This window comes from Liolophura sinensis, chromosome 8, assembly GCF_032854445.1.
Source record: "Liolophura sinensis isolate JHLJ2023 chromosome 8, CUHK_Ljap_v2, whole genome shotgun sequence".
In the NCBI taxonomy this organism is placed as follows: domain Eukaryota; kingdom Metazoa; phylum Mollusca; class Polyplacophora; order Chitonida; family Chitonidae; genus Liolophura; species Liolophura sinensis.
Genome location: NC_088302.1, coordinates 50,112,721 through 50,137,451, shown reverse-complemented (window position 1 = coordinate 50,137,451; position 24,731 = coordinate 50,112,721). Strand labels below are relative to the sequence as shown.

The window sequence follows — 24,731 nt, the reverse complement described above, 5'->3', positions numbered from 1 at the left end:
CATCGTTTAAGCGAAATGTTCTTGATAAAACTAGAATCATATATCATTAAATAGGCATTTTGTGAATCAACTCAGTTTAACAACAACCAACAGACAAGCTGATATGAGGGAATTAAGGAATGAATGAATGGAGTGAAAGAAGGAAGGGAGGAATACACGGAGGAGAAAACGAAAGAAAAGAAATAATGGGTGAAATGTATGGATGAACATTGAATCAATAAAGAATGAATGAATGAATGAGTAAATAAATAAATCATCCAACCAACAAATCAATCAACCAATAAATGTATCGTATCATTGGATTTGTTAATTCTTCCATAGCTTTGTACTGGAGAAAGAGGGTTAAATCTCCAAAGGCGACAATATTGGTATTTGGTTACCCACGGTGTAAATGGTACTCCAAATCCTGGCTGACACCATGTCCGTACACTATCGGCATTGGTAGTATACAACAACTGATATCGACCTGCAACATGGACACATGATATCGTGATATGACTGAAAAAATCGTGAACGCGACGGTAAATTCCTAAGTAAATTCAATAATAAATTCAAAAAGTAAATGCGATAATTCAATCAGATTGATAATGTTTCGTATGACGTCACTAGGAAATAAATCATTTTGTCAGAAGAACAAATGTACTTTAAGAGAAATATGTGAGGCGGAAGACTAAAAAATCTGAGTATTCCAATTTAATCAGTTTAACTCAGTCATATATGTAGATCACTGAAGACTCATCTGATTGTTTAGGTGATTTGTAGCGGTGATCAAAGGACTAATCCAGCTTTTGTTAGTCAAGAAAATATAGGACCAGTCTTCAAAGACAGGGCTCAGAGAGTATAACCAGAGCAATGACGACTTCCTGATTCTTGGCAATTGATCACACGTAACTGGTAAAATACGGCCATTTGTCAAATTAACCCAGTTAGTGTTTCATTCTAACTGTTCATGTAGATGCCTGGAAGTAGAAATATACACGTAACCTAGCATCATCGCTTATCAGCCGAATTAGGTAAAAAAAAAACAAAACAAACAGTGATGATAGTTGTAAGTTGTTAGACGTCATAAATCTAGAACTTCTCTCAATGCCCTGCTCTCATCACATTTAACATACAATCGCATTAAAACAATGCAACGGAATGTTTAGCCTACCATCAGATTCACTTTTCAGAAATCTCGAATTTTGGTGTCAGCTGACACAAACTTTTCTGTCAGTTTACTTGTGCTTGTTAAGTCAGTATTGCTAAATATTGCCCTGGAGATTTATCAGTATTAAGAGGGACATGCCAATGAAAGCGTCTGATAGATAGATCCGCTAGATGATGTGGTGTAAAAAACAAAATTTATTAAGTACAAAATGTTCAAATTAAAAAAAGAATATACATGTTAATTTTAAAAATAAATCTGATTATTTCATGATGAAAAACAAGATGACATGATGGCTCTAAAGATGAAGATACTGGATATTATACCATTTCGCTCAGTTGGTAGTGCTAGAATTTAAAATGCCGGTCGTGCTTCGACCTCTTATACGAGTTCGTAATGAAACTTAGGGCCGACTTGAACTCCAGTTTTGACTCAAACAATGTATTCTAGGCAACAACAAAAGGGACCAAATGAAAGCCGGTGAAATGGTCTACGTAGAAAAAATTCACTATATGAGAGCAAGTCCTACAAATGGGAATGTTTAACAGGATCTGGTTAAACACTGGGTTCAGAGAAGATGAGCATAATGTTCGCTGTATCCATCGGCAACATGTGGAAAACTACCCAGTGAAACCTGACATTGTGGAATGTTCTTCTTATTTTCTTTATACTATACAGGTACGTCAACATGGCAGATGAAAAGTACTGACGCTCAAAGCATCACTATCAGTTGTCCCCTGTTGCCAAACAGCTGACGACGTCCTTTGGTTCAGTACCATAGAGCGAGTACTATTTGCACTGTGAATACCTCCATTGAATGCATTCACGTGCATCCATCTTATGGGATCCCGCCTTGGACATTCAGTTCACATTACAGTCTCCGTGGAAAAAGGGAATAAATCCATTTGTTGGACCACTTTGGGTGGACACACAACGTGTATGTACAGGTATATACACATGCATATGAGTCCTATTAAATGATCCTCTTCATTCTCGATATATGCGGCTTACACTGTGCCCCGCAGGAGTTTACTAGAGCCAAACAATAACCGTTGTGATGTAGATTTTGAGGGGTCACTGGACATGGTAAACAGTGACTCTGCCCGACTCACAGACGTTCATCTGATTAATACGTAGTTAGCCCTGGTTACCCAAAAGTGCCCCTTCTATACATAATGTCACGGTTCGTGTTACGCATCATATAGGGCCATCCTAAATACCCATTATATAGGGTCCTCCTCATATGCCGCATTTGTTCTGCTACAAGCGGCTTTGCGTTGATTGTTCGTCCGGACTTCGTCATTGACTGTGGCCCCAACACTGACGCCTGACGTTGATTTCCGTTCTATGACGTCGAGGTCTGTTTCCAGACGCGTTTTATACCTCGGATCCAACGCCCGGTATTTCTCTAAGGCCGGTCCCCAGTCGCTCCTGTGGTTCACCACTTTACGGCAAGACTGATGTAAAACAAAATAGGAAACAAGTGTTAAGGTTAGAGATTTGACCACAGCAATGACCACATCCTAGATCTAAAGCCGCCGTGAGGACAAATTTAGCTGTTCAAGCTTTTGTTTCTTCGAAGGTGGAAACATTGGGGGAATGTTGACCTCAAGCATATGCATGAACCTGAACAAAAATTTGGTTAATTCAAACCATGCTGTCAAAGTGTTTGTACAGTGTATGTTGTCTTTGAACGCTATGCTATATTTCATATATAAATAAAAATAAAATAATTTCATTTTGCGTTTTGTAATGGAGCTCGAACAGTGACTGATATAGACTTCCAGTGATGCCTGAACAAGATCGGGAGTACTGGACAACAATTTAGGTAGGGATGATCAGCAATGGCCTGATATAGACGTCCTTACCTGAACAAATCCGACATATCGGCAGTACTGGACAACAATTTAGGTAGGGATGATCAACAATGGCCTGATATAGACCTCCTTACCTGAACAAATCCGACAGATCGGCTGTACTGGACAACAATTTAGGTAGGGATGATCAGCGATGGCCTGATATAGACCTCCTTACCTGAACAAATCCGACAGACCGGCAGTACTGGACAACAATTTAGGTAGGGATGATCAGCAATGGCCTGATATAGACGTCCTTACCTGAACAAATCCGACAGATCGGCAGTACTGGACAACAATTTAGGTAGGGATGATCAGCGATGGCCTGATACAGACGTCCTTACCTGAACAAATCCGACAGACCGCCAGAACTGGATCACCATACAAATATGGACGAGGAGCTATGACCTGATATAGACGTCCTTACCTGAACAATACCGATAGATCGGCAGTACTGGAATGACCATAAAGGTAGGGATGAGCAGCGATGGCTTGATATAGACGTCCTCACCTGAACAAATCCGACAGATCGGCTGTACGAGATGACCAAAAAGGTAGGTATGAGCGGCAATGGCCTGATATAGACGTCCTTACATGAAGAAATCCGACAGATCGGCAGTACTGGATCACCATACAAATATGGACGAGGAGCTATGGCCTGATATAGACCTCCTTACCTGAACAAATCCGACAGACCCTCACAACTGGATCACCATACAAATATGGACGAGGAGCTATGACCTGATATAGACGTCCTTACCTGAACAAATCCGAGAAATCGGCAGTACTGGATAATCAAAAAGGTAGGGATGAGCAGCAATGGCCTGATATAGACGTCCTTACCTGAACAAATCCGAAAGATCGGCAGTACTGGATAATCAAAAAGGTAGGGATGAGCAGCGATGGCCTGATATAGACGTCCTTACCTGAACATATCCGACAGATCGGCAGTACTGGATAAACAAAAAGGTAGGGATGAGCAGCGATGGCTTGATATAGACGTCCTTACCTGAACAAATCCGACAGACCGGCAGTACTGGATCACCATACAAATATGGACGAGGAGCTATGGCCTGATATAGACCTCCTTACCTGAACAAATCCGACAGATCGGCAGTATTGGATAACCAAAAAGGTAGGGATGAGCAGCAATGGCCTGATATAGACGTCCTTACTTGAACAAATCCGACAGATCGGCAGTACTGGATAATCAAAAAGGTAGGGATGAGCAGCAATGGCCTGATATAGACCTCCTTACCTGAACAAATCCGACAGATCGGCTGTACTGGATAACCAAAAAGGTAGGGATGAGCAGCGATGGCTTGATATAGACGTCCTTACCTGAACAAATCCGACAGACCGGCAGTACTGGATCACCATACAAATATGGACGAGGAGCTATGGCCTGATATAGACCTCCTTACCTGAACAAATCCGACAGATCGGCAGTACTGGATAACCAAAAAGGTAGGGATGAGCAGCAGTGGCCTGATATAGACCTCCTTACCTGAAGAAATCCGACAGACCCTCAGAACTGGATCACCATACAAATATGGACGAGGAGCTATGGCCTGATATAGACGTCCTTACCTGAACAAATCCGACAGATCAGCAGTACTGGATAACCAAAAAGGTAGGGATGAGCAGCGATGGCCTGATATAGACGTCCTTACCTGGACACATCTGACAGATCGGCAGTACTGGATCACCATACAAATATGGACGAGGAGCTATGGCCTGATATAGACCTCCTTACCTGAACAAATCCGACAGATCGGCAGTACTGGATAACCAAAAAGGTAGGGATGAGCAGCAATGGCCTGATATAGACCTCCTTACCTGAACAAATCCGACAGACCCTCACAACTGGATCACCATACAAATACGGACGAGGAGCTATGGCCTGATATAGACCTCCTTACCTGAACAAATCCGACAGACCCTCACAACTGGATCACCATACAAATATGGACGAGGAGCTGTGGCCTGATATAGACCTCCTTACCTGAACAAATCCGACAGATCGGCAGTACTGGATAACCAAAAAGGTAGGGATGAGCAGCGATGACCTGATATAGACGTCCTTACTTGAACAAATCCGACAGATTGGCAGCACTGGATGACCATATAGGTAGGGATGAGCAGCGATGACCTGATATAGACGTCCTTACCTGAACAAATCCGACAGATCGGCAGTACTGGATCACCATATAGGTAGGGATGAGCAGCGATGACCTGATATAGACGTCCCTACCTGAACAAATCCGACAGACCGGCAGTACTGGATCACCATACAAATATGGACGAGGAGCTATGGCCTGATATAGACCTCCTTACCTGAACAAATCCGACAGATCGGCAGTACTGGATAACCAAAAAGGTAGGGATGAGCAGCAGTGGCCTGATATAGACCTCCTTACCTGAAGAAATCCGACAGACCCTCAGAACTGGATCACCATACAAATATGGACGAGGAGCTATGGCCTGATATAGACGTCCTTACCTGAACAAATCCGACAGATCAGCAGTACTGGATAACCAAAAAGGTAGGGATGAGCAGCGATGGCCTGATATAGACGTCCTTACCTGGACACATCTGACAGATCGGCAGTACTGGATCACCATACAAATATGGACGAGGAGCTATGGCCTGATATAGACCTCCTTACCTGAACAAATCCGACAGATCGGCAGTACTGGATAACCAAAAAGGTAGGGATGAGCAGCAATGGCCTGATATAGACGTCCTTACCTGAACAAATCCGACAGACCCTCACAACTGGATCACCATACAAATATGGACGAGGAGCTATGGCCTGATATAGACCTCCTTACCTGAACAAATCCGACAGACCCTCACAACTGGATCACCATACAAATATGGACGAGGAGCTGTGGCCTGATATAGACCTCCTTACCTGAACAAATCCGACAGATCGGCAGTACTGGATAACCAAAAAGGTAGGGATGAGCAGCGATGACCTGATATAGACGTCCTTACCTGAACAAATCCGACAGATTGGCAGCACTGGATGACCATATAGGTAGGGATGAGCAGCGATGACCTGATATAGACGTCCTTACCTGAACAAATCCGACAGATCGGCAGTACTGGATCACCATATAGGTAGGGATGAGCAGCGATGACCTGATATAGACGTCCCTACCTGAACAAATCCGACAGACCGGCAGTACTGGGTGACCATAAAGGTGGGGACCTAGAGCTATGGCTTGATATATACGTCCTTACCTGAACAAATCCGACAGATCGGCAGTACTGGATGACCATAAAGGTGGGGATAAGGATAACAGAGCAGCACATCATCAGCCAGCCCATGGCTTCTCCCCAGGCCGGGAACACGTAGAGGTTATAAACGGATGGTGCGTATTGGACGTACGAAAATACCATGATACCCTGAAACAGTGAAACGACACTGTAAGTAGAATTTGCGATACCGGCGTTAACAAATCGCACGAGATGGTTAGAACAGTAGAATCTTTCTGTACAGATGGGAAACAATGATAAATGGAAAAGACAACAGCTTGAAAAACAAAGCCATATTAGCGACGACGGTGTGATAGTTGGCAAACGGTCATACCTAGCCGGTGAAATCAGGCCTCTTGCCTGTTTACCCCACTTATGGTTTATCCGAACTGTTACGTTTGATGCCCTACCGCAATAATTGCGTAAAGATCGAAACAACCAAAAGATAATTTTCTGAAAATGTGTAATGTACATACACATGTAGGTCTGAAGGTAACGTTTATTTTTCTGTTTGTTGCTATGAGATGGCCCGTTTTTGTCTGAAGTGGACACAAGATCTTTCAGAGTCTGTGGCCTTATGAGCCGGGGTAGCCCATGTTTGTAACGTCAAGATTCAGGAGTAGAGCATTAGGGATCTTTCTGGGAGACCTTTGCCCGACGGATCTAGATGAAGTAAGATCTAGTAAGATGTCCTTACCAACAAAATGGCGGGAGTGAGGAAACACCAGCAGAATCTCCAGAAGATATTCGGTTTGAATCCCAGCATCATGTGTATGTCATTAGCAAAGTTTTCGTAACCTGCAGACATAGAAGAAAATATTAGGGATTTACAGCCTGACAAGATGAAATTCCACATTGCGGCTTTTTTATTTAAATCAAAATTAAAAACTTTTTAAATATGCTTAGTTAATCTGGACACGGTGATAATTAAAGGTCTCATAATTTTGCACAACGTTCTGAGTTGATCAGAAATGGCTTTGTGGAACTGGCTCCTCTAGCAAACAGAACACAAAACAGAATGCCTTTACTCTTTGCTATAAGGTTTATATCAGTTTATTCTTCACTGATGTAATTTGGCGATAATTTGTTCAGTGTATCATGCGGTTCATACGAGGCGGATTATATGAGTAGATTATTTTTTCCTTTCACTTAAAGGCACTAAACACTAAAAACATTAAAATGAGTATGTATCAGATAAAAGGCCATTAAAAATTGTCCAGGGAAAATAGTTGGATTTATTTTATTTTACCCTTTAATTTAGTAAAATGCATTTGAATATTTTATTCAATGGTGGCATTTCTACATGACCACAATGGGAACCACATACGGGTTTTGCAAATTAACACACGTTAGACTGCTACATTTCATCATTCAAAATGCATATAGACCCATGAATGTATTCGCTGATTAGACCTTGGAACGAATTATTTCAAACAAAAAGGATAGATATGCCCTAATCGATACTTTCTGGGTCACAACAGACCACCGTGAAATCTGATCTTTTAACACAATTTTTCTCGGTTAGAAAATTCTAAAACAAATAAATTCCAACTATCTTTGTGGCCTTTTATCTGATATATACTTCATTTTAGAGTGGTCTTTGCCTATAACGTCATTATACAGCTTTTCCGTTTGACGGAAAAAGCATACAATTAGGAGCCCTCCGAGAGGAGACCTACCGTACACCCAGGTAAGAACGATACATTCGAGGAAAGCGACGATAAGTAGTGAAAATCCCGCGGCGTAGTTCTCCAGCAGAACAAAAAGGTATATCCCCCCCTAAAACAATATCAGACGGCATTAGTTCAACCTCGCATTGGTATATACACTAAATCATGTCAAATGATAGGGGCCTACTCGTTTATTGAAGGTTTATTAGGTAAGAAACTAAGACGAGCCGCTCTTAAGATATACTTGACAGACTTTGAACAACTTTGGTAATACAGTCATGATTAGTAGTTTCACGAGTGAACTTGTAAAGCTAGCGAGGCCATCATTTTGTTCTTAAAACAGTATTGTTATATTGCTAAAAGGTTTCCTACTACATTGGTTCAATTCAGTCATCTCTCAACCCGGATACATTGATAGAGACCTCACGCATGCGTTGTGAAAGACGTGCTGGGATTTCAACAAATCAGAAATTGTCTTTCGCCTTGATGCAGTGCTCAAACATTTGCCAATCTATCAGTAACAATTTTTATTTTATCGATTAAAGACACACTTCCCTTTTGATTTGAGCTGTCTAAAGCGTTGTAATGAGAATGCATTGTAACAGGCCGTGATTGTCCCTAGCAGCCACTCCGGCGCTTGTTACCTGTGTGCAAATGGGGAGGCCCAGCAGACACATGACCACACACGTGACCAGCGTCACCCACGTCTTCCTGATTCTCAGTACCGGGTACTCGTCCACAATAGCGCTGATTACGTTCTCCACCATCACAAACTGTAAGAAGAATTAAGATGAATTTAATATATACCTGAAGAAATATATTCCTGTGTATATATAATATTTAGGAGAATTGGTAACTGGTTACCATGAAACCGGAAAAAATCGCGATACTATAATACAACCAGCCTAATCGTATAAAATTTGATCCATTTTTATTGCAATACAAAGCATGCTTTGTGATTTTAAAATTTATGATCTGTTTTACTTATTTATAAATGATTGTTGTTTAAAGTCATACTCAAATATGATAATCGTTTTCTAGATATAAGAACCGGCGTTCCCGGGGAAAAATTGACAATTTACTGCCCAAAGTTACACACGTGGAATGTACATAGGTTATACACGGGCATTTCAGGGAATTCGTGGACCCAATATTTGTCCCCGAATCGTCATCGGGCATTGCGTGGATAAGTCTGCCATACAGTGCGAAAATTCTCTTCCATTAGCAACAGTTTAAAAATCCCAAGGTCATGCTACGTTTGAATTTTCATATAATGTAGATAAAAGTTGAAACTTGTCATTGTAGTACATGGTACAATACCACGTGAGGGCTTGGGGGATACATCCTTTTAGCTGACGCCGATAAATTTATCACATGAATGGTAAGGAAAAATCAACCAGAGATTTGTAACCTATTTCCACGAATGTAGGCCTACGTCTGCGCAAAAGATCACCCCGGCCCAACGAGCACCTTCTACTGCTTCTTGTCACCACTGTCAAGCCGACAGTGAGGGTGGGGGTGGGGGATGAGTGGGTGGTGATTATGGATTATAGTTTAAAGCCACATCGGCAATATTGCGGCCTTATGGTGCAGAGAACATGTTTAACAGGTATAACCTGGAAGCATATATGTGAACGGGATGTATGTATGCTTTCGGTTTACGTCGTACTTAACAATCATTAGGAGGAGTCATTAGGTGTATGTACATATACTGTGTTTTCTTGTGTCTTTGTCTTTGATATGACCCGACCTGGGTTTGACCCCCATGTCTCCCGGCTTCGAGGTGGACGTCAGTCTACCGAAGCGGTATATAACAGCCGTGTAGTCATCGTGCTACAACAGTACATTATATCACTACAGGTATCCAATAGCTGACCCCAGAATCTAAGGCGGAGAATGGGAGCAACGTGGATTCAGTGGGAAGTCCAATATCTGAACATTTTCACGGGTATCAGTCGCAGAGAATCAGATCCTATTTTTAAGGGCTAATTGTACGGTGAGAGTTGTGTCCTTGAATTAAGCTATTCAGCAGCTTAGTGCATAATAAATCGCTTAATTGAACAGTCATTCATGGAGTGCTTGAAACACAGAAAACAGTATGGTCAGGACAGGTGTCGCATGTATGCTGTTCCAGATATGGGAAAGCTATTTACTCAATTAATAAAGCATTTAATGTAGGGTCTACTTCTCACACCCCTGGCGTATCTGAGCTGGTTTTTTTTTTGTACTTAATAAGGAAGGAACTATTCTGTATCAAACATATTTTTTAAGGTGTGATTTACTGTCAAATCTGGTTTGTAACATTCTGTGTTCTGTAGAAACAAACAAAGAATTGTTTCCACTATTATTTCTGTGCTTTATGATCAGCACATATGTAACCCACCCTAACACAGTTGGGTGAGTTTAGCGGGAATATCGTGGGGATTGTTGTGCTGAAATGTATTGCCCATTACATCTTCCTTACCCTTTACTACGCTATGGTTGCTTGCCTGCAGGTCATTCTAGCTTGGGTTACAATAAAGATAATGTAGCCTGTGGGCTCTTCTACATACCTGACTGCCGATGCCTAGCGTCAGCAGCATGATGAAGAAGAGAACAGCCCATAAAGGTGAGACTGCATCTGGGCTATCCCTTCAGGATACACAATAAACGCCAGGCCAGGACCTAGGGTAGAAGGAACAGAATAGTTGCGAGACTCTTCGGAAAAAAGTGATCATCTTGGCTAGGAATTTATTTATTTGTTTCATTGGTGTTTTCACACCGTACGCAAGTATATTTCACTCATACGACGGCCACCAGCGTTATGATGGGAGGAATCCCGGCAGAGCCCGGGGGAAAGCCACGACCATCCCCAGGTTGTATCATGGGAGGTCTTGGTAAGAAAATCTTGAAAAAAAAACATGTTTCCGTGAAATATTTTATAAACTAATGCTTTCCTGCGGTTGCGGTAATAAGCAACAGAAGGATAACAGTGTTCCTCACTATGAGGAGATAACCACTCTTCTGTGATAATCAGGTTATATATATTTCCATGGTACTGTTCAGTAAGAAGCGAGATAACGTATTGACAACCACAGTGATGTCTAGCAGTGTAGTAATTTTAAAGTTTTTTGATGTATGTTACCAGCTGAATTTTTGTTTCGCTTAAAACATTACATCTTTAAACGAACTGTTTGTTGGTCGTTAGGATCGGGATTAATCGTTTCACTGCCACTCACCCTGATCGACCACCTCAGAAGGATCTTTATTCATCATCCGTGCCATGAAGCCAATCAGCGAGAAGATAACAAACCCGGCGAACACGCTCGTGGCACTGTTCAGAAAGGAGACGATAAGGGCGTCCCTAGAAGAGAAAGGAATCATGGGTAAGCATACTGCCGATCGCAATAAGTCATACGTTGTATGGACAATGGTACCAATTTGTAGCGTGCTAGCGTAGCACAATGACGCCGAGGCCTCTCACTAATGCGGCCATTCTGAGTTCAAGTCTACCTCATGTTGGCTTCTTCTCCTCTCGTGAATGGGAAGGTCCTGCCACCATAATGCTGTCCGCCGTCAACTAAGTGAAATATTCTGGAGTATAGCGTAAAACACCAGTCCAATAAAGAAATCAAATAAAAAAATCAGTTAAATCACACATAGGTATGGTTTGTTAAGAGGATTTGAATGCCTTTTGTTCAAAAGTATTCTTACACTTTAGCATTGGAATCATTTGACAGTACTCGAGTATTTTGAGCCCACCACCAGCCCACCTGTAGCAGTTGTTGTTGAAGCGATTGTAAGACGCCATGGTGATCAATCCGCCAAAAGCCGGCCCCAGAGAGTAGAAGATCTGTGTGGCGGCCACAGCCCAGGTCTGTCGGGGGAATGAAACGGAGTTTTCACAATGTGAACATGGACTTCAGCACATGAAGCCGCTGAGACATTCTCACAAACATACATCCTGCACAAATTCTTCAAGTAAGCCAAAATATCAACCAGCTAATTCCAGAAGCTCTAAGAATTCCAACTGCTGTTAACCGATGGGGTAGCACAAAAGAAGAGAAAAGTTTCAATACATCTATAAATATGTGAAGCATTTCTATATGACTTCAGAACATTTTCATATGTCGTGTAGGCTACACATTGAAACAGCCCTGAGGCGAAAATTTTTGCGTCACGGTTGGAAAAGTTACTTGCCAACAGCCAGTGGTTTACTTCGAACACTCACGTGTTATCCATGTACAAGTGAAATATTCTGGAACTAACGGAAGTGATCCGATTGTCTATCTCATTGGTCAAGGTAAGTGAACAGAGGCAGTGGGAAAAATCTCCACCAGGTCACGTGACCCTGTAGTCAGCGAGAGTATTCAGCTGGGTACAGTTACCAGGCACGTCATCGCAAAATGGCTGTGGCTGTTTAAGTCTATTCCCCCCCCCCCCCCCTCTCTCTCTCCTTCCGAAATAACTAAGGTTATATTATTTGTTATCTTTTCTTTGAAAGAAAAATGATGTCACGACGGGTTAAACGTATAAACATAACATATAAACACATCATGAGAGTTTGAGGGTTTTCACCTGGGCCCTCAGGAGATATTCCCATTTTGGAGTCAAGTAGAATATAATACCATCCACAGCGCCCTCTAGCGTGCAGCCACGGACCAGCAAGATGAGGAGAACCACGTAAGGGAATGTCGCCGTGACGTATACAACCTGAACAACGAAAATGTTTATTAATTCAACAGCTGATTTTTTGCCTTTTTTTTTTAAATTCCCAATATTTTTTACAATCTAATATCCTGAAGCAAAAGACACATTCTGAAGGATTTCTTAGCTTTGTAATCAACAGATAATAATTTGTGATAGTATTTCTCCAGACATTTCCCAATGGTGAATCAGGCAACGTAGCCGCAATTTGTAGCCGATGGTTTCTGTGCATGTCAACTCTACTCTCATCTGATATATTAAAGCAGGCCTGACGTAATTTGTAGAAGATTCACTTTGATTGCTCGTGGAGGATTGGATCGTTTGTATAGTTTTAAGTTCGCTGAAGACCATTTATCTTCCACCAGTTTGGTGTGGAAGTCAGCACGTCACGTGCAGAAAAGTCGTCAGAACAAGCCAAAAGTCCCTGCGTTATACAGAACAATCTGGATTAAATTTAACCCATGACTGACCGCTATCGTATACTAGTAAGTGAATATTTCTTGAGTACGGCATGAAACAGCATACAAATAAATACAAAGGCTAAGGAGTGTAATCTTTGGTTTCTATGACTCGTACCTTTCCTGACGATTTTACACCCTTGACCATACAGAGGAAGATGACGAGCCAAGCGAATACGAGACACAGCGACGTCTGCCAACGTATGGACCCGATGTCGTGAAGACCGTCTGTCTGGTTCAACACGTGGCGTCTGCAGAGAGGGAGTAATAGCATGTACCGAGCTTGATGTGGTTCAGAATGAAAGTACACTTGGAAGATCCAAAACATGTTACGGATGATTGCGGTTAATAATATTGGCATGAGAATATCAAAGTGTAGAATATCTAAACGTCAGGTTCCACATTCGTGCAGAGATTTGTTCTGGTCAGTGAATAGCATTGGTTGTTAGACATTTTCACTGAGCAGTGGAATAGTTGTGAGCAAAGAATCCGTGAACACCTGTTGCTCGAACTCCATCTCGAACTGGCCAAGGCCATTAATATTACTCGTCAGACTGAAACAGCTCTTAACAAAGCAAAATCTATTTTTCCCGACCCTGGTAAAGTTTGTGCAAACGTTACCGGTACCAAACCTAAGGAGGAATTTCGGCACAAATCAAACAAACAATCAGGAAACCAATCTGGAAACCAGTCAGGAAACCAGTCCAAGGTTCCAGAAAGTGGTACCCCTCTGAATCTTCAAGCCACCTGGCAAGCTGGCAAGCGGGAATCTTGTACAGTTGGAAGAACAGAACTCAGTGTGTTAATTTGTACATCTGCCTTCCTTGCCATACCACCTAATTACTTCATATCCATCTTATGGATATACCATATGCGGGGTAAAACTCTAATGGAATATATAAATAAATATTAAAGGTTATATCAGAGGTAAGTTTAGTTTGTCTAGTCAATATATAAGCATATATGTTTCGTTTTACTAGCACTGCTATGTTCACTTCGCTATATTATAGAAAAAACTTTGGTGTTCTGCTTATTCTTTATCTAGCAAGGATTGTTTGGAACTGAACAAACTATTTTAATGATCAAAACGTTCGCCACTGTTGATAAGTATACAGTATCTGAAGGTAGGTTTTACTTACATCCAGAATTCTTCACTGGGTGTTGAGAACTTGGGCAGCGTACAGTTAGCATTGGGGCTGGCATTAAGAGCTAACTGACACAGTCGTTCTTTGAATGAGAACATATGGATATTACAGACGCATTGGAGCCAAATCAAAACTAGTAACGTGTATAATCTGGCATGACGCAGCATTTTCTCTAACCGCCAGATTCTAGTAAATGCAGACCCCTGTATTCCATTCTGCTTCTTCGAACACCCACAACAATCTGAAAATGTTTGTCCACCGAATTGGCCGAATTGCAAGCCAAGCCATAACGGTTTTCAATACTGTCAACAGTTGTACATGTACAGGTACAATACAATTAGTTTTATTCAAGTTGTAATAAAGTTTGCAGTGATAGCACAAAGTATATATATTTAGGAAAAATACATTAAGCATCGTGCCGCATGAGCTCATTTTTGCGTTTTCTAGCAGAGATGTGGAATAAACAACAATAATAATGCTTTTTTTATTTTCGTAATCACATAAAATTAGTCTCTTACTCAGTCCCATGTGATCTGGCGTTAGCTGTAATTGTACATACCAAGCTTGGCCAATTTGGACTCACAAGAGTGATCATGTGACCTACCGTACTTCTTTTCCACCCTCTATCAACGACGATGACATATACTGTACAGCACACTAACCACTAACCAGTAATATTCTGCACCCTGCTGGAATTTAGGTTTCCGATCTCCACACACATTTCGGTGTTCCAGTCGTTATCACAGTGTGACCATGGTAACACAGAGGTAAAGGACCGGAACAGAAAGTAGAATGACCAGCCAATGATGACGTTGTAGTAGATGTCCACCAGTATGGAAATGATCACCATACAGTAGCCGATACCTGGTTAGACATGACATTGTATAAAGTCTACACCAAGACAGGTATGATCACAATATAACACAGTGTCTGGAGGCACTTTTAAGAAACTTCGTAAAACAATTTTTCTTAACTTCTCTCGTCATTCCCGTCGCCTGATGGCGCTTTAACCCATTCCACGTCATTTATGATAAAAAGTTAAGAGAAGTTTGACACACGCAGTTTTGTGAAAGTGCCCCCTGATTCCTGATAAAATATAATATTTAACATGTAACGTGTTTAGTGAGGAATTGCACAGTAATAGATATTCCACAAGAAAGCTATGGTCAGCTGGAATTATACAGGAATGTGAACAAACACTTTCAAATTCTCAGACCGCGTTTCACCATCAACGCAGCACTAAATATACACGTTATCACCATGACCACAAGGCTTACGGTTACGCGCACGTTAGTTTGTGGATGTTTATCATTTTTTAGCCTAATTACTTCATTGAGAAAACTCGATATTCTGCTTAACTCTGTCTTACCCTTGAAAAGTGGGCTGATCTTCCAGACAGTGATCGGCCCTAGTGACGAAAACTGACCAAAACTCAGCTCAAGAAAAAATAGGGGTAAACCAGCCAGAACCAACATCAGCGTGTACGGTATCAGAAAGGCGCCTAAAACAAAATGGCGGCTTTGGTAAGATTTTACTAATTTCGCTGTCATTAGAACAAGAGGAATTCTGACTAAGAATATCTTGTAATACACCTCTGATTGCCGTGGCGCAAATCATGCCATGGAATGGAGTCGCTATTTAAACTTATTTATGCATGTATATGTGTATGTATGTTTTAGTACACTTTTTGGTCTAGGGGAGGACGGAAATAAATATTAGCCATCATATGCATTGTACACGAACGGCAATAGGCCTACCTCCGCCGTTATCATAGCACTTGTAGGGAAACCTCCAGACGTTTCCGATTCCAACGGCAAATCCTATACAAGACAGGATAAAGTCCAGTTTTCCGCTCCAGTTACCACGTTCTTTGTTTTCATCTCCACCAGACACCTCGGACTCGGCGTCGTCCACGGTTTTGTCGTCCCCAGCGATGTCGTCAGCAGCCAAAGTGGAGGAATATGGCGGAGGTTTTTCATCCTTCAAGTCGAGTTTGGAGAAACCGACAGCCTATTTGAAACAAGCCATATAAAATAAAGCGACAACATTTGGAAAAGGAATAAAAGTAACTCGATGACGAACGATTATAGAATTACTCGTTTTACAAGGCAAAAAATTTTGAATGGAATATTTAGGTTCAAATGTAAAAGACCTACGCTACAATTCGCTGTCTTTGTGAATAGGCCTACTTTACTTTTGTATTCAATCTGCCAAAATGCCAACAACTGATGGTAAATCCTTCATAAAATAAAAACATTTATCAATGTCTTTCCGTTGTTTGTGTTTTTCATATTTTCACATATGGTATTGACAAACTAGAATCATCCCGTCACAGCAGTAATGAAGATGTTTGGAGCTCACTCCATCTCCATCAGTATGTCATACAAATTACAAACACTTTGCCGGGGTGGGGGTCGTTGGAAGGGGGGGGGGGGGGGTGTGAATCTTTTCATCACTTGTGGGAACGTTTGTCTGTTTATTGCAATAGATCCATGATGTAATTCGACCACTTCCGTTTCCTTTACCGGCTGCATTTTAAAATGAACTCCAACTGCCGTATATATGAAATATTTTTAGCGCGACGTTCAGTACAAATCCATGAACTGCTACGCGAAAAATTTGGAAAGTTTTTAATAGAGGGAAATAATCCACATAGAAAAGAATGTTTAGTTTAGTGTTAGAGCCTGTGGTTCTTTAAGAGCCTAGATCGAAAACATGCGCCAAGTAGGCGTACAGAGGCCTTCATCACTTTTCGTAAAAATAAGAATACTTATACACGCAAGGTAAACTTAATACTGCAGTTTAATACATAGTTTATCAACCTATATCTCGGCAATGGGGATCCCATTTCCTGCCTTATGTTTTTTTATCTATTAGTCAATCCTGCCTTTGTGATAACGTTTTGTAAACAAACTGGCTACGGAGTACTCACCCAATCCAGCTAGGACCTGAGTGGCCATCGAGCGGGAAATGTTACCCCTTCATTATAGTATCAACAGGTAGTCCAAACAGTGCATAATAACAGAATATGCTTCACACACTCCGCTGTAAAGTGTGGGGCCCGTTTCACGTTAACACTCATGGACGTAGCCAAAATGGGCGACTGCAAGGTACGCGACTTGCGTCACACTGATGGGTTAGTGATCGAACCATTCACTGGTTCTGCGCGATGATAGAAGTAATGGAAGTTTTGCAAGTGTAAAAATATGCAAATTCAAATTCATGATTGGTGTTTTCATTTAAATAGATGAAGATATGTACCTCAGTTACGATTTTCTCTTTGTCAGATGAATGTTCGCTCCCAAGTTTTTAACGGCTGTTAATGCTTAATATATTTAGGTTTAGTCAGGTTTAGTCATTGACCCGATAAAAATCCAATACAAACATTTTATGTCGCTGATGTGACAGCTATCGTTATCAGCTTTTTTCTGAACACCAGGTTTGTCTAACATTTCATAAAAAAAAATTAATCGATGTGACGTGAGTGCGACTCATGCGTGATGGAAAATTACCCCTGGTTAACAGGTGAGGAGGGAAGCGCCTAATCGTTAGATTTGAGTTGTGGGGTGGAAAACTGATAGGTTGTACGGGCCCGCCCGGGGGAGATAATCCTATAATAGACTATAGGCTATAGTCTTGGTAAACTGTGGAAGCCGGTTTCGGCCATGTTGTTATAAATGCCCATAAAGACCACAACGATATTAGATAGAAATAGTAATAGTGCGATTTTCAACTAAATCTCGTTGGGATCTCGATGCAATCTATCGTCGCAAACCATCGTCCTTTGACACGTTACTTACTAGTTGGAGAGAATAGCGTTCCTATAGGAGCTGTAGACTTCGCAAACGGATATATGTACGTCGTCGACAGTTAAGTCCCATGAAAAGCCCAAGAATCTACAAATTTCCTTTCCAAGCACCTTAACCACTCGACCACGATCCACTGCCTAGATCTATATGCTGTACCTTTTATTTGTAAGGCGATACAACTGTCAACGCAACCTGCGGATGGTCGTGGGTTTTGTATCCACGGCGATACAATTGTATAAGGCGATACAATTGTCAACAATGTCACTTGATCGTCCACGAAGATCTATGTGCCGTATCCGTTATTTGTAAGGCGATACGATTGTCAACAATGTCACTTCATTGTCCATGAAGATCGATATGCCGTATCCGATATTTGTAAGGCGATACAATTGTCAACAATGTTACTTCATCGTCCACGAAGATCCATGTGCCTTATCCGCTATTTGTAAGGCGATACAATTGTCAACAACGTCACTTCATCGTCCATGAAGATCGATATGCCGTATCCGATATTTGTAAGGCGATACAATTGTCAACAATGTTACTTCATCGTCCATGAAGATCGATATGCAGTATCCGCTATTTGTAAGGCGATACAATTGTCAACAACGTCACTTCATCGTCCCTGAAGATCGATATGCAGTATCCGCTATTTGTAAGGCGATACAATTGTCAACAACGTCACTTCATCGTCCCTGAAGATCGATATCCCGTATCCGCTATTTGTAAGGCGATACAATTGTCAACAATGTTACTTCATCGTCCATGAAGATCGATATGCAGTTTCCCCTATTTGTAAGGCGATACAATTGTCAACAACGTCACTTCATCGTCCCTGAAGATCGATATGCAGTATCCGCTATTTGTAAGGCGATACAATTGTCAACAACGTCACTTCATCGTCCCTGAAGATCGATATCCCGTATCCCCTATTTGTAAGGCGATACAATTGTCAACAATGTCACTTCATCGTCCATGAACATTTATTTTCCGTATCCACTTTTTGTACAGCGATACATTTTCATGATCATCACTTGTACACAATGCCTCGTCTAATATTCACATGTAGATGCCGTATCGGTGTCGTGTATCCACATATGGCGACATCATGTGGTTGTAGCTGAATTTCAGAGCCTGTCGCGCTCACAGTGGATGAGTGTGTTTATTATAATCAATGTTACAATCACCATTCCTCGTCTGTTTAAATCTAGTCGCCGCACCCGTGCAGAATACAGCGTCTTCGACTTTGTAAACCCCTCCGTATTTGTTCAGATCTAATGTACAAAATTCGTGTACATTTTTAAGGTTATACTGATGAAGTGGTCCAAATTTTAATTTGTAAGCGCTACCCCCCTCCCCCCACCGCCCATACTAAAAGCTCTAAAATCATATTTCATATTTTCACGTAAGTTAGAAATGGTTTAGTTGATTGGGCCCACCACATCCAAATTCGTACAGCAGTTTTATTGCCAGCAACGTCACACATCCCCATTCTTTGTCCATTCACACCTAGATACCGTATCACAAATTCGTACAGCAGTTTTATTGCCAGCAACGTCACACATCCCCATTCTTTGTCCATTCACACCTAGATACCGTATCACAAATTCGTACAGCAGTTTTATTGCCAGCAACGTCACACATCCCCATTCTTTGTCCATTCACACCTAGATACCGTATCACAAATTCGTATGCTTCAACATACTCAATTCATACAAAAGTATCTTAGAAGCGAAAGCATTCCAATAACCTGTAAAACTTGATCGTAACTTTCACAGATGTCTAAAAGGCGTAGAAAAGGTATGAAATTAATGTAAAAAGAATAATAACTATAGAAAATTACTACAATAATTTGCTTTCGTCAGTGCCTCGGATTTCCCTATGTATGCACAGTGAAACAATAAATGTAAACATCATCCTGTTTTCCAATTTAATAATATAACTTTAGTTTTCATTTAGTTTATAGACAATATGCCTGGATTTCAGACACATATCATAAAATAATTTGGTTTCTAAAAAAGAAGAAAAGCATTATACGGTACTTTGTGCAGTCACTTAATGTTTATTTCTCGTGCCACATTAAAATAAATAAATAGAAATAATTAAATAAAGAGCTATTATCTCGTGCCTAACAAACTTAACAGACTTATGTAAACTTTGCTGCTTTATTTGTTAGGTACGATTATCTCGTACCTAGCAAACTTAACAGGCCTGTAATCTTTGCTGGTTTATTTGTTTAGTAAAAATGTTGGATGAATTGTGATATGTTCTGATATCCATTTTATTTTTTCCTCTTGGTAGTATTCTTTGCATCAGATTTTCTTGAGTTTGGAAATATAATTTTAGAATCTAATTGCACTTGAGATCATTCAAGTCTCAGAATGGTATTCTCCCGCTTGAATGATTCATTTCTTAGGCTTGCTCTGCTCAGATTGCGAGACTCAGAATGGTGTTCTTCCGCTTGAATGATTCATTTCTTAGGCTTGCTGTGCTCAGATGGCGAGCCTCAGAATGGTGTTCTTCCGCTTGAATGATTCATTTCTTAGGCTTGCTGTGCTCAAATGGCGAGCCTCAGAATGGTGTCCTTCCGCTTGAATGATTCATTTCTTAGGCTTGTTGTGCTCAAATGGCGAGCCTCAGAATGGTATTCTTCCGCTTGAATGATTCATTTCTTAGGCTTGCTCTGCTCAAATGGCGAGCCTCAGAATGGTTTTCTTCCGCTTGAATGATTCATTTCTTAGGCTTGCGGATGGTCGTGGGTTTCCCCCGGGCTGTGCCCGGTTTCCACCCACCATAATGCTGGCCGCCGTCGTATAAGTGAAATATTCTTGAGTACGGCGTAAAACACCAATCAAAAAAAAAAAAAAAAAAAATCTTAGGCTTGCTCCGTTCAGATGGCGAGCCTCAGAATGATGTCCTTCCGCTTGAATGATTCATTTCTTAGGCTTGCTCTGCTCAAATGGCGAGAATCCGCTTCCCCACTTATATGCATGTTTACGTTGGTGCAAAAACGATCCTGTCCTCTTCACTTTTATCAGTTGTTCTGACCGGACAATAATACTGATTTTCTGTACATATCAGATAAAAAATAAGATATTTTGACCTATATCTATTTTTGGAAATTCATTTCCTTAGCTTCTATCATCCGTTTTTCGTTATTGGTGTATTTAGTAGTCGGGAGAAATAGTACATATGACAAACAAACTGTACTATGCACCATGCAACTTTATAAATTTGATACATTATCTCAGGATGGTTTATTTTTAAGATTACTTTTAAATACATTCAATGCGCAAGAAATAAATGATGGTTTCTTTGAAGTATCCTCTCGAATCAAAACGATGAAGGGTGTAATGTCTCTTGGAACTCCGATAAAAACTGATTACATTTCCTGTTTTACTAATGAACCTTGAAAATACTTACCGTGACAACGTTCTTTCCATTGGCGGTGGTAGATTCCATGTCTGTTTTCATCTTGAGTCCTACCCCTCAACTGAGGCTGCCGCCGTTTTACAGGTCATCACTGTGCCCCCCCCCCCCCAACCCACCCCCCTCAACTGCCATGGGCTGTATTCTATTGGCTAGTACACACAATCTGTATACTAATCTTCTGTCTGTTAGATGTCGATCAAATATTACTATTCAAACAGACTGCGGGGACAGAAAAAAAACAGGGAAGCAGGTCATGGTATAAGCGGTTCCGTCATGGTAGCTGTGTGGGGGAGTGAGATGAGAAATTCTGTTTGTTGTGTTCCAAAAGTGTTACCCCAATCAGAACCTCATGGGTCAAAGTTCTTTACACATGTATGTGAGTGTTCTTATTTAGAGGGAATATGCAGCAATGGAAGGAATAAATTGAGCACACACACTTTTATCAGTTTGAACCTCACGCATCCACCTAGGGCCAGGGGACCCCAAAGATTTACTGTGTTACAGACATCAACAGGAAGACAGCGATCTTTACAGGGAACAAAGGATGCTGGTAATCATGCACGTATCCGTGGAAAGAACGGGAGCACTCACAATATTGGCATTTTCACCTGTCCAGTGAAATGAGATAAGAGACAAACATTTCTGCAAATGACGAGATGTGCTAGATCTCGTTAAAACTGGAACATGATGAAGTTATATTGTCAAAACAAGGATTCACCTATGATTTCTCGACGGTCTACGTTGGATCAGGTAAAAAGGGGTTAAATATATATTAAATGCTATCACATTGATGAAATGAGATGGTTTTGGGCATTGACAGTTTTAAAAATTTACAACAAATCATTGTAAGCTCGCGTTATGGATTGTCGAATGTATGAACGATCTTTCCTGGTGAAAAAAGCTTCGCAGATGTTATATTAGATGAGCCAATCAATCATTAAAACAGCCAATCAATCAATCAGTTAATCAATCAACCAACTGACGGATATCCATCCATACCTCCATCTTTCCCTCCATCCATCCATCCCTCTATCTATTCATCTTCTCATCCATCCACTTGTCAGTCTATTCATATATCTGTATTTGAATCGATCAATCCAGTCATGCACATCCATCCATCCATCCATCTATCCATCCATCCAACCCTTTGTCAATTCATTCACCCATCCACCCCTCCACCCACCCACCCACCCATCCATCCATCCATCCATCCATCCATCCATCCATCCATCCATCCATCCATCCATACATACATCCATACATACATCCATCCATCCAACCCTTTGTCCATTCATCCATACATCCATCATTTATCCATACATTTACTCATCCATCCATCAGCCGATTCATTCATCCATGCGTCCACTCATCCATCCACTCATTCCTCATCCATTAATCCGTGCGACCTTCATTTACTCATCCATACGTACCAACAGTTATCCACGAGCCCATCTATCCATCCATGAGCTACACGGATAGTGTTGTAAATGTATGTAGGCACTTACAGTCCAACTATGCATCTTATTATTTATTGTTCTAAGCGAACCCTGACATATCATAAAAGATACCATGCCAAAGTGAAATGTACATCTGTTTGAGGAGAGCCACTGTGCAACACAATACCTGGTTCGTGTCCCAAAGCTCCTCAGGTAAACAGGCTTCAGGTGTATAATGACTCTAACTCGCCCCTGTCCACGTTTACCTGAAAACTACACCATTCACAGGTAACAATGGAGAGTTCAAAGGGTAAAACCCATTGTTAGGCCTTTAACTTTGCCCCATATTACAATATTAAAGTTGAATAAACAGTACCAAAGGCTTCTGAATTATGTCGTTAAAAATTGTTGGAACAAGTATTGTTTGCACTGAGTTTACTCAAGCATCTTTGATGTTAGATATTTTACAGTTATCTACTCAATGTGTATGTCTAATATATGGTGTACTCGACGTCAACTATACAGGGTTGAATAAAATATCTGGCCGAGTTTAAATCACAAGTACCAAGACTTAAAGGTCGCGTTTTATTTCAGTTATCTCAATAGCCGTAAATGAGGAGTAACAGCGTCTCTTTTCATGAAACACATTTGCCTTAATCCGGTAATCTATGTACTTGTTCTTTCCCGGGTTTACTACAATTTATTGTCCTAATTATGACATGTTGTATAACACGAAAAGCTCTTATAAAATCGTGACCAGCAAAATGAATGTAATAAATATGGCCGTAGGACTGCATGCATATCTAAGATAGTGGCCTAGGAATGCAGAGCGCATCAGATTTGCTAGTTGCTATAGGGTTAACATTTTATTAAAATTAAATTATAATTTAAGTTATAATATTAAAATAACAACAAGTCACAAATATTCAGCTGCTCTACATTTCATTCGGATAAAAGTTTATCACTAATTTTTTTTCTACAAATACCCTCCTAACCTGCAGACTAAAATAGATGCTGAATCCCTTATTTAACCCAGCTGGAAGTTCAGATGGCTAGCACTAAACTAAATCTAGAGCGTTACCAATATGAAGTTTAAGTCTAATAAAACGGGAACCTAGCAAGTCGTGGAGTGAAACCAGCGCGGCAGACCGAAAATCTGACAAACTTCCTAACGAAAGGCAACAGTCAATCTTTCAGGTGAAAACAAAGTTGTCTCTAGATCTAGTACAAGACAGCACAAGGTAAGTGTGCACTTTAAATGTTAGATATTGTGTGTCGGTTTAATTTTTTTAGTGTCATCTAAGATGATAACAGACGTTTTTTCAGGCCAAGGTAATGAATGACTTTGGAGATGAATGGGTTTGAAGGAATTACTCAGTGAACTCCATGTAGTCTAGATCATGGTGAAACCCGGAATATGATTGGTTGCCAGGTTTGGTAATGGTGGGTGTCATTCTCGAGAGCGGTAGTTTTCCTCTGTCACAGATAAAACATAGCCAGGTAGTCAGCGACCGTGCTGATAGGGGTGGTAGCAACGAAGGAATGTCCCAAGTCAAGTGAGTTGAGGGGGAGGTCAGGTGTCAACAAACTTCATACACATATGGTTACATAGAAACAAAGAAGAAACATCATCGAGGGCATTAAGTTTCTAGAGTGAAGTAATTTATAATCTCGAATGACGCCAATTCCGCAAGTTTTATTTCTAACATGATTAACCAGTTTATTTATTTATTTGACTGGTGTTTTACGCCGTACTAAAGAATATTTCACTTATACGACGGCGGGCAGTATTACGGTGGTAGGAAACGCTGATTAATTATATATCCA

The 24,731-nt window shown here is 40.9% G+C and overlaps 1 protein-coding gene across 1 annotated transcript; it reads right to left on the bottom strand.

The window, feature by feature from the left end:
• Positions 1-832: 832 nt before the first annotated feature.
• On the bottom strand, positions 833-21,510 carry LOC135474127 (sodium- and chloride-dependent glycine transporter 1-like). The gene is given in 16 exon segments (XM_064754145.1): positions 833-2,604; positions 6,254-6,418; positions 6,966-7,066; positions 7,948-8,047; positions 8,583-8,711; positions 10,491-10,555; positions 10,558-10,602; positions 11,157-11,281; positions 11,691-11,794; positions 12,496-12,630; positions 13,201-13,333; positions 14,222-14,309; positions 14,897-15,091; positions 15,597-15,728; positions 15,985-16,237; positions 21,460-21,510. Coding segments are annotated over 16 exon segments (2,055 nt in total). The 3' UTR covers positions 833-2,370.
• Between the last annotated feature and the right edge of the window lie 3,221 nt (positions 21,511-24,731).